General features: G+C 37.7%; 2 protein-coding genes across 5 annotated transcripts; one reads left to right on the forward strand and one right to left on the reverse strand.

Moving 5' to 3' along the window:
- Positions 1-704: 704 nt before the first annotated feature.
- LOC137739083 (cyclic nucleotide-gated ion channel 18) lies at positions 705-4,561 on the reverse strand. Its single transcript, XM_068478567.1, has 6 exons — positions 3,952-4,561; positions 3,105-3,317; positions 2,683-2,996; positions 2,079-2,190; positions 1,691-1,927; positions 705-1,562 (listed from the first exon to the last, which is right to left on the reverse strand). Exons 1-6 carry the CDS (start codon positions 4,426-4,428, stop codon positions 774-776), a joined length of 2,142 nt encoding a protein of 713 aa, XP_068334668.1. The 5' UTR covers positions 4,429-4,561; the 3' UTR covers positions 705-773.
- A 7,458-nt stretch (positions 4,562-12,019) lies between these two features.
- Positions 12,020-17,220, forward strand: LOC137739081 (potassium transporter 8-like). Of its 4 annotated transcripts, XM_068478564.1 has the most exons (9): positions 12,020-12,664; positions 12,771-12,850; positions 12,986-13,260; positions 13,375-13,428; positions 14,887-15,147; positions 15,230-15,282; positions 15,364-15,487; positions 15,569-15,823; positions 15,911-17,220. In XM_068478564.1, the coding sequence occupies exons 1-9, from the start codon at positions 12,626-12,628 to the stop codon at positions 16,960-16,962; spliced, it is 2,193 nt and encodes a 730-aa protein (XP_068334665.1). In that variant the 5' UTR covers positions 12,020-12,625; the 3' UTR covers positions 16,963-17,220. The 4 variants fall into 4 exon arrangements, with proteins under 4 accessions (XP_068334665.1, XP_068334664.1, XP_068334667.1 ...); XM_068478563.1 differs by having other exon boundaries at positions 12,021-12,664; positions 12,771-13,260; XM_068478566.1 differs by lacking the exons at positions 12,020-12,664; positions 12,771-12,850 and having other exon boundaries at positions 13,086-13,187.
- Positions 17,221-18,449: the final 1,229 nt, after the last annotated feature.

The raw sequence follows: 18,449 nt of genomic DNA on the forward strand, positions 1-18,449 counted from the left end.
TCGTAACAATATGTCAATACTATTAGCAGAATACAAATGCATTTGTGATTCTGCATCAAATTCGCGTGTGGACGTGTGTGTGAGTTTAAAACCAGCATTCTAAATGCAGGGGTTGGTAAACTAAAATGACAGAATTTGGAATTATGAAATAGTAGAAGTTCATAGAACTTACAGATATACAAGTATTTCCATGCTCAACTGTACAATGTGGGTACGGAAATTCAGAGGCACTACGAAATTATGATCGAACTTGCTGGTTTCTTTCCGGAGTAGTAGGCAGCATCCTTCACCTGCAAATAGTTACTGAAGCTGTAAATTCGCAGTCCTCTTGTGCGCACTCATCCAGTGTGCTCGTAAAAGCCAAATGCTTTGCACTTTCGAGCATGAAAGATCCCATTGTGGTTAACCTGCACCTTCTGCATAATGCGTTACAACCACAATGGATTTCCGAATATTAAGTCCAAAATGGCCACAAGCAAGAGCGTCACAGCACGCTTGTATCGCAATTTAGGTTGAAACTTAATTTTAGTTACTAAATTCAAATACCATAAGCTAGAATCTTGGAGAACAGTAGTTCATATATTTAATCTATTACAGGTCATTATACCGATATATAAGAGCGAATAATTTAACATTATAGAACTAGAAAACTGATGGTCATTGCTAATCTACCTGCAGTATAAATTTACGTCATTGTAACAAATTTTTGTTCCTAACTATTCTTTTGTTAGATTGTTTTCCTGTTCCCTGATCATTCATTTTCGTATATTGTCTCAATCTGCAGAGAAATCAGGTTCATCTGGCTTTAACAACCGAGGCATGTCCAAACTGGGAGAAGCAGCTTCAACCACCTGCGCTTTCTGCGCAATTCCGCGTTTTGTATTTGCAGCAAACTTGGAAGCGAGAAATGTGACCCCAAGATGTTGGCCTTGGCCTGAATTGCTTGCATTCTCTCCTGATCTCTCACCACTCGCATCACCCTCATAATTTCCACCTGCTTGTTCTTCGTCATAGTAGTAGTAACCGTCTTCCTCTTGGCCCGGATTTTGCATATAGTAGAAGCTCTCCTGCATAGCCAAGTCCCTAGTCATCTTTCGCTTCTTAAACCTTCTCCAAGCGGCTTCGATAAAGCAAGCACCCCATGTCCTCCATTGGTGGGAATAGTACCTAAAGGCATGCTGTAGTTTCTTGCTGTGAAGGCGTTTGAATTGCCCAGCAACAAATTTAAGGTCCTCCGCTCGAAGTGCAAAAGCTTCAACTTCGGTAAGAGCTCTAACTGTCCGCGTGGATGAAGGCAAGTTGAGACTAGAGCTTGGCATCAAGGCCCATGTCAGCAGTTCCTCGCCGCAGAAGTCCCCAGGTCCAAGAGCGATGGAGTTAAAGAACCCGGACCTCCCTCCATTGGTTGTGGAGCTCTCGAGTTTCCCTCGAATGATAAACAGCATCTCATTTACTGGATCACCCTCTTGAACTATATGCGTGCCTTGGATACTCAAGGATGAGACAAGACGTTCGCATATGGCATCGAGAAGCTGATCATCCATTTGTGAGAAAAAAGGAACCTGAAAAATAACAGAATCGGATTTATCAAAGTAGGAATACCTCCATTTGCGAAAATTCAACTGCTTTAGTTGCATACATAATCCATTGATCCACTGATAGGGTTTTGGGTTTCATGACAGAGACTTACACGACGAACAAGCGAAAGGCATAAGTGCCGCTGGATTTCATGGCAGAGGTCTAAAGGTAATGACCGCAATATGGATTCTTCATCAACTCCTCGTGTGGCAAACCATTTGTACTGCATAAATCTACGAACACGTTCGCGCAAATCCTCAGGTAACTGCCGATGCCTCATCCACTCCTCAGTATCTTTTAGCTTAATCCTCCATTCTTCGAATTTTATCGACATTGATTGCAGATAAGTCTGAAACAAGGGAAAAGCAAGTATCAGTTAGACAGCATCAGTATTTGCAAACACTTTTCATCAAATCGCAGTCGATCTATATAACTGCAACCCTGACACGATCAACATACAACTACATAAATAGTACTGGTGCTGAAAGCTCATACAATACCTGCATGTTGCCAATCAATAATGAGAACAGAATTAGACCAGTGAGACATAGTGTAATGGAAAACATTATTTCCCAAAAGTACGTGCTCGTCTTCAGAGTCTGCCCATATGAACTACAAAGAGAAAGGACCGTATCAGAAATACCAGCGGTAGAGTACTTGAAAATACTATCATAAAACACTTGAAAGCAGGCATTCATCGATTCTTTCTGGACAAGAATAACCGAAAAAGAGAGATGGTTTCTCCAAAGATCACGAATATGTGTGTGTTTGTCAATATTTAGTAAGTAGGTGCATCATTCATGCGTGCACGACTATATGTACGTGTTCCTAAAGCAATTAATCATGATCAACTAGATTGTGGAACTCGATGTATATGTTATGTATCTGTATATTTATTTCTAAGGCCAATTATAGAGCATTGGTTGAGGAAGATCATTTATCAAAAGATTTCCAAGAATACAAATTTCAAAATCGATTCAGTAATCGAACATGGTCAGAAGTGAATACAGATGCAGCTTAGATTTCTCCACAGAAAACGAATGGATAGCAAAGATTCGCGTAACATAGCAGTTGCAGTCTTATAACATTTAAGTAGAATGATACCTTAAGTTTCTTAAACCCCACCACAAACAATACAGGTACTTTGGATAGAAGTCCTTTGTAGTAGCAACATCACTCTTGAAAGCATCCCCAAAAATTCCAAACTTAAATTTGGCTTTCTCATTATTTGCATCACAACTTTTAACAACTTCGGTGACGTTGACCCAGTACTTCCGTTCTGGTAGTTCTGTACTACTACAATCCAGAAAACTTGTGAGGCAAGAAACAATCCTTTTCGCGTTCTCCTCTTTACAGTAGGATTTCCAGCATGAGAACTGCCGCCCTATGGAAGATATATACCAGACAGATCCAACTATCTATAGCAGCAAGGGGAATTAGTGTTCATTAACTTAACCAAAGTAATTAGCTGAATTGATGAGTTTATCAGAAGTAAACAATTAATGGATGATTGCTTTGTTGCTTACATGGCCGGCTAGAACGAAGAGGAGGAGATTGTACGCGGCTCCCGCCCATGCAGTCTTTGCTACAACACCGGTTGTCTTTATTATACGTTGATTCAACGGGAAGATGAGGAAGATCCGAGGAATGTACTGAATCAAAACGAACAGTGCCAGAGTGTTGTTGGCATGATCAGCTCTCGAATTCCTCGTTGCTGGAATCACCAACCAGATAACAAGCTGCGCAACAAGTCACGCAAAGCAAACTTTTGTTTACAAAAACCTCAAAAGCAATACTCTACTACGCTTTCTGGAGAATCATTCCAAATTAATTTATCGGTGTCAACTGGAAACACGATTCTTGCAAGCAATCAAAGGGAATCACAAATTAAAATTGCCCATGTTTGGTGGCTACGATTGGATAGGATATCGAGAGGCTATGTTGAAGTACCTCTCCTGTGGCTTCTCATAAATGAATCCCATTTCTAAGAAGGCCAGAATCAGTAAGCACCTCTCTCATATGCTTCTCCGTAAATCACTTTAGAAATCGCTAAATTGATTTTATGGAGAAACAACCCTCATGTGTTTAAGGTGCTGAGTCAACTCCTAAACGAGCCCTAACTTCCGAAATTTGGCTAGAATTCGATCATATTAGACGAATCACTAAAATGAAGCCAACTTCCATATTTTGTCCAATTATCCATTTCTTTCGTAACCAATTCATCGTCTACTTCAACTTGTACAAAATTGGGAAGCTTGGCTCCGTTACTTCCTTCAACATACTTTGAATCTAGCGAGTTATTCAATTCAATACAATGACATGAAACGTATTACAAATTAATTACTTAATCAAATCAAAGTTTGAATGCCATGCCTGGGGGACCGGAAGGGTGGCGGCAAGATCGACAATGAAGTCGGACTTCAAGTAGCGGATGGCAATCAGGTGGGGGTCCATGACGAGGTCACCGCGGCCGAAAACCCTAGTGCTGGGATTGACATAGGCGGTGCGGAACTTGATGATCATGTGGAGGAGGTAGAAGAGGTCGGTGAGCGTGCGGAAGCAGGTGACGACGACGGCGAGCTGGTTGTCGGTGGTCAAGCAAGCTGTGTCGCCGACCCAAGGGAGGTAGAAATAGAGAGGGTCGACGAAAAGGGCCAGAATGCATATGACGAGGAAGATGTGGTTCCAATGCGCTACGATATCGCTGTCGGGGTCGAGGATTTGGTGGTTCCATAGGATTGTGAGCGGGTTCTGTTCGTCGGGCACGGCGGAGGTGGAGACGTCGGCGGAGTTAGGGTCGGTGTAGAGGGGGCGGAATTTAGCGGCCGGCGTGGGGATTATTCTATTCATCTTCCATGGCGGACTCCGGGTTTCAACTCGGATTCCGCGGTGTGGAACCTCGTGGTACTGATCTCCACGCCCACACGCACACGAAGATCGAAAATTGTTTGCGAAAACTTAAGAGAGAATTTCTGAAATTCAAATTTTCATAACCTTGATCAATTGATGATGTGAATTGATGGAGTGTTGAGAGAGAGAGAGAGAGAGAGAGAGAGAGAGAGAGAGAGGGATGGAGAAATCCGTACAATGGCATGGGGGTGAGAGGGTGGGAGAGAGAAAGGACGCAAATTGGGAAGAAGGGGTTTCGTTATTTTTAGACCGTTGAGATTTTCGCGGGAAACGGGAGAAAAAGCGTGGACTTCGGTTTCACGTTAACGTCCACTCTTTCAAATAGTGTTTGCGTTTTGCTATCTTTCTCTTTGCAAAAGCTCGTGCTATCTATATACTACTTTTTATTTTTTACATTTTTTTTCAATTTTTGACATCCGATTGAATAAATTGAAAAGATCAAAGGATAACATCACCCATGCAAAAATGAGATTTTCACAGCAAGGTTTACAATTTATATATGTCAATGTTGGCATTAACTAGAGTTTGTATTAGCATCACACACACACACACACACACACACTCAATAGTAGTGAATGAATTATTAGGCTGAGGACTTGATTAACAAACAAATATAAGGTAATGGACATGAACTAGCTTTTAGTATAATAATACTTATTTTTTCAATGTTGAAAGAGGCGCATTTTTAGAGTAGAGTCATAGATTGATTAGGGACTTAAATATCCATCTATAAACTGAATAAAGCTTGCGGTATCTGTATTATCGTCGTTGCTACAAAGTGGTAAGCCATTTTTTGTTCCTCACATACCTGCCATTACTTCTTTCCTCACCAGGAAAAAAAACATACTAAACCATAGATGACAAGGATGATCAAATAAAATAGCATAGTGTAAATAACAACTCGCTTCAATTCTTATTATTGATTCCTTAACAATTTGGGTTTGGATTATTTGTCATTGTGTCATGACATATAGATTGAGAAATATCAAAGCCCACTTTGACAAATTTCGATAATATCTATATTCTTTCTTGCTTTTATAGAAATAAAAGCATTTTTGTTGTTGTTGCAAATGAGAATTCTGAACCCTTAAACTCAAACTCCTACCGATCACGACATCATTCCCACATACCCTTACTAGTGTGCTGACCCAAGCGGGTTATGAAAGCTAAGAATTACAAAGCAAAACTGGAAATGTCGATAAAAATGAAATAAAAATTGGGAACTAGCTGTGTGAACTGAATTTGTAGTTGCACAGATTTAGAAGTTCCATGAAAAGCAATCAACAATTACTTGAGAAAATGGGCACCTTCAATTGACCACACAATCGCATGCAGACATTTTTTGGGGCCTATTGTTCCACCGGCTTGCCTAGCTAGGAAACCCTACCTAGCTGTGTCGAGAATAGTTAGTGTATCAGATCGTGTTTCTGGCACATTGAAAATTTTCTCTAGCTTAACTACACAAACAAAAAAAGAGACGCAACTTTGTAAGGCATTCTTCAACGTTATGTTTCTTTCTCGTTAAACAAATTAATTTTGTAATTAGAAAGAAAAAACAAGTCTTCAAACAGTAGGGGCTGGCCTGCCATGAAAACTCTTTGGTTGCTATCATATGAAACGAGTGATAACACATCCCGATCGACAGTCCAAACAAGCAAAATAAAAAAAATAAAAAATAAAAAATGAAGAGTCAATACAAATTTTCAGAAACACTATTCTTGTGGAGCATAACACCCTTTCATAATTTTTTTATAAAGAAAGAAAAAAAATAGTGTTTATTAGGGAAAAAAAAATATTATGCATTAATTAGAATAAAACTTTCTCACGTATTGGCCGGCTTGCTGGATATGAGTCATATGACAGTCGTTTACCTGCAGTAATTAGAGTAAATAATATACTAATATAAGATTTAAGTAACTCTTTTTTATTTTTCCTAGAAAACAAGAAGAAGCATTACAAATGAATCTTAGACATGAGAGAACAGTAATATTTTCAACACCTAGGCACATGTATGAGTCGGAGGGTGGGCAAAAGCAATAGAGAAAGACCTAAGAATACTGTGAAAGAAACCTTAAGAAAATATATGAAGTATATTAGAGCTAACGGAAGACTTGACTCAAAACTAAGCGCAGTGGCATTCTAAGATTCATACAGCCGACCCATTTAGTGGAATAAAATTGGTTGTTGTTGTTGTTGTTGTTTTATTTGTGGATATCCCTCTAGTACTCCTTTTCCCATAAAAGAAGAAGGAGACCTAATTAAAGCTTTGGATCACATCCACGTTGTTCCACAAATTATGCAGTAACCCCACTAAAAATTATAAATCCTCTACTCCATGTTTGAAATTAAAGAAGGAAAAAAAAATCATGTATAATTTGGATTTGTTTTTGGTCAAAATAATACTTTCGATTTTTTAATTTTGATCAAACAAGTAATAATTTGGATTTGGTGATGCAATCTTGAGCTGCTGAGCTGAGAGCTGACCTGTAGGTGTAAGAAGCAGCATAAAACCCGGATTTTCTGGCCTCGGGTGATGGTTTGTACTTAATTATACTGTATATATATTTGCATGAATCTCCACTGATTATATATATAACATTATTTTACTATCTATAACAATGGCCCGCAAGTTCTCCACTGTTGCATCGATCTGCAGATCCTTTTGTGGAGATTCTCCAGCGTTTTTACGCGTCACTTTGTTTTGACATTGCTAATTCAACGCTTCCTCTATCAGCTTTAAGTAATATAGATCCAGATGATCTACCTCTTACCATGAGAAGAGATAGAGATGATCTTGGTTTACGTTATTAAAAGTGAGATATGCTTCAGCGAGTAATGTGTTTATACATTTGAGTGCATAAAAATTTAAAAAATTTAATTTTAAGAGCATAGGGTTAAAAAAAAAATAAAATAATCCATGTAAGTATTTATGTAGAAATAACGCAGTGAAAACAATAAAAATAATATGAGATCTTGGTATGAGTACAACAATACTCCTACAAAATACTAATTTTGAAATGAAAATAAATTAAATGTAACTAGTCGGCCAAAAGGCCCATATATAAAGTAGTGCAAAGATTTGGTCGTCTTGCCGTTCTCTTAAAATCTATATAAAATTATTAAGAGAACTTTTTTTGTCAAATTTTTTCCTTTTTTTTTCCATTCTGCCCTCACTTTTGATACACACTATTAACAAAAAGGAGGGCAAAATAGTAGTTTTGTACCTTTTGACAAAATGACAATCATATCCCCATTTTTTCTATTTTACCCCTTTTTTTTTTTTTAAATTAAGAAAATGACAATCATATACTTATTTTTTCAATTTTACCCTCACTTTTGATACATATTATTTGCATAAGGATGACAAAATAGGAAAAATAGGGGAAAAAAGTTGACAAGGAGGCTTCTCTTAATAACAATTTTGATACACAATATTTACATAAGGAGAACACAATAGGAAAAAAAAGGAAAAAAGTTGACAATGAAGCTTCTCTTAATAATAGTATAGAAAAAAAATATGCACTTATTAAGAGAAATTGTTCACACACACAGTGTGTGCTCTCTACTAGTACATATTATGAATTCAAATCGAACACTTGCCCTAATAAACTTCATAATCCTGAAAACCTAATTTTTATTTTTCACTCATGCATATGTCATCTATAATCTGGTCCGTTGGTTGTTCTTTATAAAGAAAATACTATTTTCACGAGCATGTGTCTACTGTGTGCAATTGAATACCATGGGGAATTTGATAAAAATAGTAAGAACAACAGTTGGATATTATTTTGGGGCAACTGAAGTGATAAGTGAAAGAGTTGATCGGTCACTCAAGGTAATGGGATTAAACTATTTGATGTTAAATATCTCTACTTGGATGCGAAAAATCCCGAAGTTGATGCAACAGGAAACAAAAAGTTGTGACCACTCGAAAAAGGAAGTTAATATTAAAGTGACATAAAGTTGGATAAGAAATATTAAGGGAATTCTTTTAAAAGTGAAATTATTAATAGACTATCCGATGATAATTTATATTTTAAAGTTAATTATTATGCCAACATTATATAATATTATGTAAAAAACATAAAATGACGAGTTTAAGAGAGTCGCTTTAGTATTTCAAGTTGGATTTGCACTTAGCTTTTAGCTAACCCAACTCGATCTCTCTTTCCTCCTTGGCGTCTACTGCTTCAATCTTAATCAATCTTAATACGTGCACAATTCTCTTCACTCCTCCTCCACATTCAGCTAGCATGATGTGAATGCCCGCCTTCCTTCACAATCATGCACCTCTGTCTCATTTTTTTATACATAATTATTATGGGAATCATTTGTCGTAAGCAGATCATCTTCTTATGGATCGTATCTTGCTCCTATTAAGAATATTAATGGAACAATAAGTTTATAGTTTTTTTGTTTTTTTTTTGAGATACAGGCCTCTAATGATCAATTTTTTTTTAGTATGTAATCGATTTAATTATGATTTTTTCAACAACTGAGACTTGATTTTAGATAATTTGCCAAGTTCTCTTTTGTTTTTTTAATTCCAGCGATAATTTAATTTAACCTAAACTATGATAAAAGGGATTCGAACTTAGGTTGATGTACAACTACATTACCTAAACTATGGTATCGTTTGGTATGCAGAAGGGATGGGACGGAACGGAACGGGACGGGACGGGACAGGACGGAACGGAACGGAGCGGGAGTAAAGATGCCATCGGATGGAAACAAGGAGGAAGCAGAAAGAGACAGAGAGGTTATAATTTTGTGTTCCACGGATGTGGAACGAGTCGTTCCAGGGGGGTGAGGTGGAACGAAAATTCACCTAAAACTCGTCCTGTGGAACAGCTCGTTCCACCCGTTTTAGGCGCACCAAACGTGGGACGGAACGCCTTGTTCCATTCTGTTCTGTCCCGTCCCACGTACCAAACGGTACCTATATGCACGTCGGGAGTTAGTTTTTTTAGTTGTCTATATGATGTCGATGATGAACGTCCACTTGCTTAAAATTATAAGTAGGTAAAGGTTTTTCTGCATGTATATGTGTAAAAGCACTAAAAAGTATTCCATGGGCTCCCCGACCTAATTTGAGCACTTCCAGTTTCATGTAAGCAAGAAGAACAAAGCATTTAGGGCATTGGGAAGGATGGGGTCCATCCATGCATCACGCATGTAAGTGCTGCATTTTCACCAAATTATCTGGTCGGATTTGGACCTGTTTTGGGGACCTTTTTCTTTGTCACAATTTTTGTGTGAGAGAGTAGTTCACTCAAATATGATTTGATTGGTTGGAGTTAAATTTACTTACAGAACTCAAATTCCAAGTCGTTTTTTTTTTTCTCTCATCTTCTCTTTGTCCGTTCCTTGCATCACAAGAAGTTGAAAATTCTTTTAGAATATCAGTAGAGGATGTATCCCGTTCTTGCAGGATTGCTTAGACAAAAAGGAAAATTTGCTTTATGGTAATAAATGCTTATATTTAGGTTATAGATAGAAGGATGATATTTGAGGTAAACAAGAGTAACCGCAATTGACTATAAAATTAGAGAAAATCGATTAAGGTGGTTAAGGCAGGGACGGAGTCAAAAAAAATTTCTAGTGGGGGCAACAAAAAACAACTAAGAAAACCCTATTATAGTATGGTTATATGCAATATGATATTAAGGATGGTTTCAAATGATGATGTATCACAATTCCAATGTTACAAAAATTTCAATATAGTAGTGGAAAGTGGCAAAGTGATGAGAAAATATTTAAGTACATGATAGGCGGGAGAGTGTTTTTTCGGTTTGAATGATAGAACAAGAGCATTATTGCTCATATAATATTTGATATAAAGTATAAGTAAAATGAATGTATGTTGGATATTAGATACATATATTTTCTTCAAAGATAACCCGTGTATATTATATAATTGTAGTCTGCAACTAAACAAACGAATTATTTGAGTGGGGGCATTTGTCCCCAGTGAGCCTTCATTGGCTCCGTCCATGGGTTAAGGGAATCTGGAAATAGACTTTAAGAACATATATGGAGTACTTAAAGCTAACTACGCAAAACCGAGCGCAGCAACTTTATAGGATTCATACAACTGACTCTACATAGTGAGATAAAGCTTTGCTTCTGTTGTTGTGGTTGCTTATTTAGGTTCTAGAAGCAACTAAACTATTAGGGCTGCTTAACATATTTTTCTCTAGTCTAACCTCTGTAGTATCTAGTATCTTAAAGTGACTTCACTTAGATAGTGAAAGATATAAGAACTTTGGCTAGGAAAACTAAGACCTATGCAATCGCCCGGTTGTGTTCGCTCGATGATTAGGCAGATCTCTCCATCACTTAGCCTGAAATAATCCGGTTGCATTCAGAGTTTCTCCCTGCAAATGGTCAGTCAAACTTCATTGTCTTTCAACAGCACACCCTTTGAACTTATTCTTTCAAATATTATGGATTGAGACATAAAGAAAAAGCTAGCTGGCTTAAAACGTACTTAATCTTTTTTTTTTTGATCAAATAAAACATACTTATCAACTTATATATTAAGAGTAGGTAAGAGATTCTTGGCTAACCCAAGAATATTTCTTCTTCTAATTAGACCGTTAATCATGTATTTTTATTTTTATTTGTGTGTTGCTCATTACGTGAATATGTATTTGTATAAATTATATTTTTATCATAATAAGAAATATAAAATAGAAATGTATAATGTTCATGTGCTAGAGTGTAGGTGGTGGTAGGCTACTAGTCTAATTAGAGAGCAATCATGAGTTTCCAAAACATAACAATTTATTGTTTGTGTGATGCTAGAAAGACAATTATTTCAAATTATATTTTGTAGACCACATAATGTGGCAACTGTAAAAATATAATTCAACCATCAACCGTCACATCATGTGATTTACAAAATATGGTCTAAAATATAGGTCGCCCTATCATTTTTATTGTTGTTGAAAAGATGATAATGAATTAGGCAAGTAGAGCTATGTATAAGACTCTGGACTACAATAGTATAAACTTACTCTCTAAACTTGCACAAGGCGGAAAGAAAGAACCAAGAATCCATGATTAGTTATCAACCACACGTAGACTACTTCATTCCCGCTCATATCAATTAGAAATGACTAACTCTCTGATAGAACGTTCTCGTCGTCCTAGCATTTTCCTTATTGTCTAATTAGTTTGTCAATTTACAAAATAAATGACCATCATTTTCCTCTAATAACACCAAAAAACACTATAACACGCAGAACACACCCATTTCACTATATTATATCTTTGTAAAATGCCGTGGACACTAGTGAACAACAAAACAAAATGATTTTGCGCTTTTAGTCCTTAACTTATTAAATTCTTTAAATTACACTTTCCCCATCAAACACCATGAAACTGCAAAAATGCCACTCTGGATAGTTGCCCTGGGTTCCAGATAAAGACCAATGATTCACTGACAAGTGAGGAGCTTGCAGTCTCGCAGTTGATGGGTTGCAGTTTCATTGCTGTGTCAGATTATAACTATAACTATAACTCTAAATATATATATATATATATATATGGTGGGTTTCGGAGATGAGCGTGAATTGTTAAGAAAATTGCAGTGAGTGCATGCTTGTTTACAGAGCACTACTTTTCCCCACTCCCAGTGTTCTCTTCTCTCTCAGACACAGCCAACTAGCCAAGTGGAGAGGATAACCTACTCAGAAAGATTCCACATCTCCATCTCTCTAGAACAAACAACTTTTTAGCTGAAAGAGAGAACCAAACTCAAACCTACCATTTGTTTTCACAAAAAATAAAGACGTTAAGACCCATTTTCTCTCTCCTCCACTCTCTCTCTCTCTCTCTCTCTCTCTCTCTCTCTCTCTCTCTTTTCATATTCCATTCTGCAGCTCCAATCCCTAGTTCCCAACCACCCTACCATCCTCTATATTCTTTTTTCTGGTATTTTGGTTTGTTCTTATCTTTATTTGTTTGCATTGGTTGGTCTAAAACTAGTACTAGTACCACAATAAAAATAAATAAAAATCCAATCTTTGCTATTTTTTCTGTCCAATTTCTTGTTTTTCTCGACTTGGTTGAACTGGGTTTTCTTTATTTTCCTTGAAAAAATGGATTGTGTATAGTTTCTAGACTGCCAGTCATGGATCTGGAGGGGGTGAGCCGCAGCCATCCAATCAAGGTAATACATACGGCCTAGTGTTGTCAGTGTGAGTGTTTCACTACCCCAATTCAAATTCTCAGCTTTTCTGATAAGTGCTTCTTGTGCTTCTGCTTAATTGTTGCAGAAAGATTCATGGAAGACGCTGTTAACTCTGGCTTACCAGAGCCTGGGAGTAGTATATGGAGATTTAAGCACTTCTCCTCTGTATGTTTACAAAAGCACTTTTGCAGAAGATATTCACCACTCAGAAACCAATGAGGAGATTTTTGGGGTTCTCTCGTTTGTTTTCTGGACATTGACGCTGATTCCATTAGTGAAATATGTGTTTATTGTGCTTAGAGCCGACGACAATGGCGAAGGTGGGACTTTTGCTCTGTATTCTCTGCTTTCCCGGCACGCCAGGGTAAGCTCCTTGCCCAATTGCCAGCTGGCAGATGAGGAGCTATCGGAGTACACCAAAGATGGGGTTGTTCCGGCGGCCAACAGCGCTTTCGGGTCGAGTTTGAAATCGACATTGGAGAAGCATAAGGTGCTGAAAAAGGTGCTGCTTGTTCTGGCTTTGATTGGAACTTGTATGGTTATTGGTGATGGTGTGCTCACACCAGCAATTTCTGGTACTTTTGAGGTTATATATATCATCATCAATATCATGCTATTGGTTTTTTGGGTTTGAAACTTGTGGAAATTGGGATTTTGAGTGATTAGAATTTGCTTATTTGTGGATGCAGTTTTTTCCGCTGTTTCGGGGCTGGAGCTCTCCATGTCGAAGGAGCAGCATCGATGTAAGCTCTTCGCTGCCGGAGCTTTTAATCTGATCCTACAAATCAATTACATTGTTTTAGGAGAATATTGAGTTAAGGATTTTGGTTATGTGGTTGATATTCTCTGCATTCTTCATCATCTAGATAGAATATAACTTTCCAATTCTAATTTAGGAGCTAATAGAAATGTTGGATACTAAAATACGCACAGCGGAAACATGACTTCATGATCAATACAGAATTATTTAGATATTTTTGAGTAGTTAATCAGGATTAAGACCTCTAACACGGCAAAGAGAATTCTAAAAATCGAAGCTGCTTAGTGATATCTTTGCATCTATTCCGAATATATCTGCAAAGAGACTTTTAGCAGATGCAAATCATGTTTTGGTATCAAAATCTTAGTTTTTGCAGATGCTAATCCAAAGTCATGGATGTTCTAAATTTCAGAAGCTTTCTGTTGGTTTCTATTGCGCAGACGCGGAGTAAGTGACAAGGCAGGCAATACCAAAATTTGGGATAAATGAAAACATTATGGCGGTGACCCTACAAAAAAATTAAGACAAATTAGCCTGCTTCAAGTAAAGTTAAATCACCACCAAGCTAATAAAAATTGATTAGTGGAACACCTGGTTAGTTTTTCTCTGTTCTTTTTTCGGTCGACATTTGATTAAACTTGTTTGTAGAAAACTAAAGGCGAAACAAGTGGCTGAAAAAACAAAGTTTAAATTTCATGAGTAAAAAGTCTTGTCTTTTATAAAGTAACATTTAGCTACAAGATGAAGAAGAAAGGTGATTAATTTAGGATAAGACTGATTAGTATAGATAAAGTTAAAAGAGCGACCTAGAGCAGACATTGTATCGCTTTCATTGCTTTGAATCTGATTGGCAATATGGCCATAGTTAAACTTGTCGATAAGATTATGAATTATGACCTGTGTCCTAATCACTAATCAGCCTCTGATCAGACGTACATAATCATGACTTTGGTATCGAGCCTTGACCCGCTTGCTGCTGATTAAAACATTTTATCAACCTGAATGAAGTCACCATCTCATTAGTCTATTTTCAAAGTGCCTATACTGTTCTAGTTAGATCTTCGCCTTATATCGGTCACACTGTATATTTGTGTGTGTGTGTGTGTTTTTTTTTTTTTTCACAATTAGTATCGTTTAACCTCTTTTGTTGATGATCCTGCGAACTTTAATTTTCTTGTACTTGCTAACAGAAAATTTTCGGTTGCATCTCGTTTTAAGCATATGCATGTTAAGATATAATACAATTAGAATATACCATTCTCGTCGTTTTTCCTGCTTAATATGTTGCTTTATACACGTTCCTACTATGACGGTTGGCAATCCAGATAGTTTGCCTATATCTTTGATGAATTACGTGCAAGTTATGCCATGGTTTCTTACCTGAACTCAATAAATTGGTTATGAACTTATTGTAATTCCTCATAACGTGTGGTTTCTGCAGATGTTGAAGTCCCGGTTGCTTGTGTCATACTCGTATTTCTGTTTGCCCTTCAACATTACGGGACCCACAGAGTAGGGTTCTTGTTTGCACCAATTGTGATCACATGGCTTTTGTGCATCAGTTCCATTGGTGTATACAACATCTTCCATTGGAATCCCCATGTTTATCAAGCACTCTCTCCGTACTACATGTACAAATTTTTGAAGAAGACCCGAAAGGGAGGTTGGATGTCCTTGGGCGGTATACTATTGTGTATGACAGGTACGAGAGTCTGTATAGTAAACCTTCTTTTCATGGATGCTTAGTTTACCTTCTCTGACATTATCTTGTTTATCTTTTGAAGGCTCGGAAGCTATGTTTGCTGATCTCGGACACTTTTCACAGACGTCAATCAAGGTATCCGGACTGAATGGACTATATTTGGTTAATTGGAGATTTTCCATTCTACTAAGTAGCCCGTTGCATTTTATGTTGCAGATTGCTTTCACCTTTGTGGTTTACCCGTCGCTGATTCTAGCATATATGGGACAAGCTGCATACCTTTCTAGGCATCATATCGTAGCAAGTGATTATCGGATTGGCTTCTATGAATCAGTTCCTGGTATGTGTCTACCAAACTTGCAGCAGTTATTAACTTGTAAACTGTACGACTGAGCTAATTAGAGTTCTCTCCTTGTCTCAGAGAAAATAAGATGGCCAGTTTTGGCAATAGCCATACTCGCTGCGGTGGTGGGAAGTCAAGCCATCATAACTGGAACTTTCTCGATAATCAAACAATGTTCTGCTTTGGGTTGCTTTCCAAGGGTCAAAATTATCCACACGTCTTCGAAAATACATGGTCAAATTTACATCCCCGAGATTAACTGGACTTTGATGTTGCTATGCTTGGCTGTTACCATTGGTTTTAGAGACACAAAATCCATGGGAAACGCATCAGGTACCATCCACATCAACCTTAACTTTTTGGTGCGTGCGTGTGCGTGTTAGCTTTTGTATAATGTATTTCTGTCTTACCTTCATATAGGTTTGGCCGTCATAACTGTCATGCTGGTAACTACCTGCCTTATGTCTCTAGTCATAGTCTTGTGCTGGCACAAAAGCCTCTTCTGGGCAGTTTGCTTTATATTATTCTTCGGCTCCCTTGAGGCACTCTACTTCTCAGCATCGCTCATAAAGTTTCGTGAAGGGGCTTGGGTCCCGGTTGCTCTTTCATTCATCTTCTTAATGGTTATGTATGTTTGGCACTACGGCACCTTCAAGAAGTACGAGTTTGATGTTCAAAATAAAGTCTCCATCAACTGGCTCCTCAGTTTAGGTCCTACTCTAGGGATTGTTCGAGTCCGGGGAATTGGCCTTATACACACTGAGCTTGTCTCTGGGATCCCTGCTATTTTCTCTCACTTTGTTACCAACCTCCCTGCTTTCCATCAGGTTGTAGTTTTCCTCTGCATCAAATCCGTCCCAGTCCCACATGTCAGACCTGAGGAAAGATTCTTAGTGGGAAGAGTTGGTCCAAAGGAATACCGGCTATATAGATGCATAGCACGCTATGGTTACCGTGATGTTCACAAGGATGACGTGGAATTCGAAAGGGATCTGGTTTGCAGTATTGCAGAGTTCATTCGGTCAGACAGACCAGAATGCAATCTCAGTCCAGAACAGTTGGAAGACAATGAGAAAATGACAGTTGTTGGAACTTCATCATCGAACTTAGATGGCATAAGAATGTCTGTAGACGAGGCAGATTTTTCCGAAATAGCAAGCACCTCGGAGTTGCAGGAGATAAGGCCTACAGAAAAGGCAAAGAAGAGGGTGAGGTTTGTTGTTCCAGAAACCCCACGAATCGATAGGGAAGCAGTAGAGGAGCTGCAGGAACTGATGGAAGCAAGGGAGGCAGGAATGGCATTTATATTAGGCCACTCGTACGTGAAGGCGAAGAGAGGTTCAAGTTTTATGAAGAAAATAGTGATCAATTTCGGGTACGATTTCTTGAGGAGGAATTTTCGAGGGCCGAGCTATGCTTTGAGCATTCCTCATGCATCTACTCTAGAGGTTGGGATGGTCTACCACGTATAATTCTGCGTATACGGTACAACTTGTACTCAAATGTACTCTACATCATGGCATTTTATGCTCCCCTTACACTGTAAAAACTTGTAGAGCTCTTGGGCAATGCAAAGTGCTTCTGATGGTGCTGAGCATGCTTCCTCAGTAAATATATGCTAACATCAATAAGAGAGTTGGGCCAAGTTTTGGGCTTGTTATTTGGGTTCAGTTTGTAAAGCTTCTAGCACATTATTCTTGATCAAATCAGCATTTTTTTTATTCGGGTGATATTCTGATATGATTCAAACTGGTACGGTGGATTTGAACTTAGTTATGAAAGGAGTACGTTGCTGTAATCAATTTTTCTACATTTATGTTTGCGATTTGTGACTTTAATAAAATACATGAAGTAATTAGAGCTCATGGAAGAATTGAGGCAAAATCAAGCTCAATAACGTTCTAAGATTTATACAGTTGATTCTATTTAATGGAATAAAATTTTATTGAGGTTCTACGACTGCGTTTCATCGTTTCATCGTTTCATCCAAAGTGATGAACTACTTCCATGATTATATAGTAGAAAGATCGAATTGCAAAAATAAATGTGATAATGATGGGAATGGGAGTCGGTGCTAATTCACGTGGACGAGTCATGATTGTTGAAAGCCCTACTCCAAAAGAAACCTCAGGAGGACAAGAGAGAGACTTATCTATACCGAGATGCCATAAGTGATATTTAAAGTCAATTTAAATTGTCATCGTGTTTTAATTTAGAGAATTGTTATTAACATTCCAAAAATCTCGTTTGACACTCCAAGTTTTCTATAATTAGAAAGAAAAATACACTTGTGAAGAGTGTAGAATGAGATTTTTGGAGTGCTAATAACAATTCTCTTTAATTTATTCACTTAATAATATGTGATTGAGTTTTGATTACCGTCATAGTGACATTCCGTTTCTCTTGCAGGAATGCTTTTGTTGACTATTGAAGGAAAAACAAAGATTCAGAGAGGATTAAAAACATTCCTAAGGTCACGAGAGACCCCTTTAGTTTGTTAGCATATGACCAGTGAGATCTAATAAGCACGTGATGAGAGGTGATGAGGGTTAAGAAACCAAAAAGATAACAATAAACAAAGGTGGTCCTCTTTCGATTTATTCGATTAGAAGGCGACAAACTGAGTGTAGAACGTAAAAATAGATATGTAAATAGCACAACTCTAAACAAAAACAACAAATGTAGAACAAATAATTGAAGTAACTTGGAGAGTTGTGAATTGATTTTATTGTACAAGCGTCGTCACTCTTTCTTTGTAATTTACAGGCCTACAGCCTACAGGTCTGAAGACTGAAGTCGCAGTTTTTATGGACAATTTCTGTGGATGCTCCAAAACAGCACAACATCAACTGACGATGCTGTGCTTTGCCCGATTTAGAAAGAAGTATGAACAACCACACCCTTATAACGAAATGACGCTATTGAACCTAGATGTCAAAACGATGATATTATGTCAATC

The sequence above is a fragment of the Pyrus communis genome, chromosome 7 (assembly GCF_963583255.1).
Source record: "Pyrus communis chromosome 7, drPyrComm1.1, whole genome shotgun sequence".
Classification (NCBI taxonomy): Eukaryota; Viridiplantae; Streptophyta; class Magnoliopsida; order Rosales; family Rosaceae; genus Pyrus; species Pyrus communis.

What these genes read in the sequence shown, in the direction of transcription:
- LOC137739083 (XM_068478567.1), bottom strand. Translation starts at nt 4,428, where the DNA reads ATGAATAGAATAATCCCCACGCCGGCCGCTAAATTCCGCCCCCTCTAC. An exon ending in TCTTCGTTCTAGCCGGCCAT is followed by an intron (nt 2,997 to 3,104) that starts GTAAGCAACAAA and finishes TTGCTGCTATAG; the next exon opens with ATAGTTGGATCTGTCTGGTA. An exon ending in GCCTTTCGCTTGTTCGTCGT is followed by an intron (nt 1,563 to 1,690) that starts GTAAGTCTCTGT and finishes GTTATTTTTCAG; the next exon opens with GTTCCTTTTTTCTCACAAAT.
- LOC137739081 (XM_068478563.1), top strand. Translation starts at nt 12,626, where the DNA reads ATGGATCTGGAGGGGGTGAGCCGCAGCCATCCAATCAAG. An exon ending in GCCGCAGCCATCCAATCAAG is followed by an intron (nt 12,665 to 12,770) that starts GTAATACATACG and finishes TAATTGTTGCAG; the next exon opens with AAAGATTCATGGAAGACGCT. An exon ending in CTTCTATGAATCAGTTCCTG is followed by an intron (nt 15,488 to 15,568) that starts GTATGTGTCTAC and finishes TCCTTGTCTCAG; the next exon opens with AGAAAATAAGATGGCCAGTT.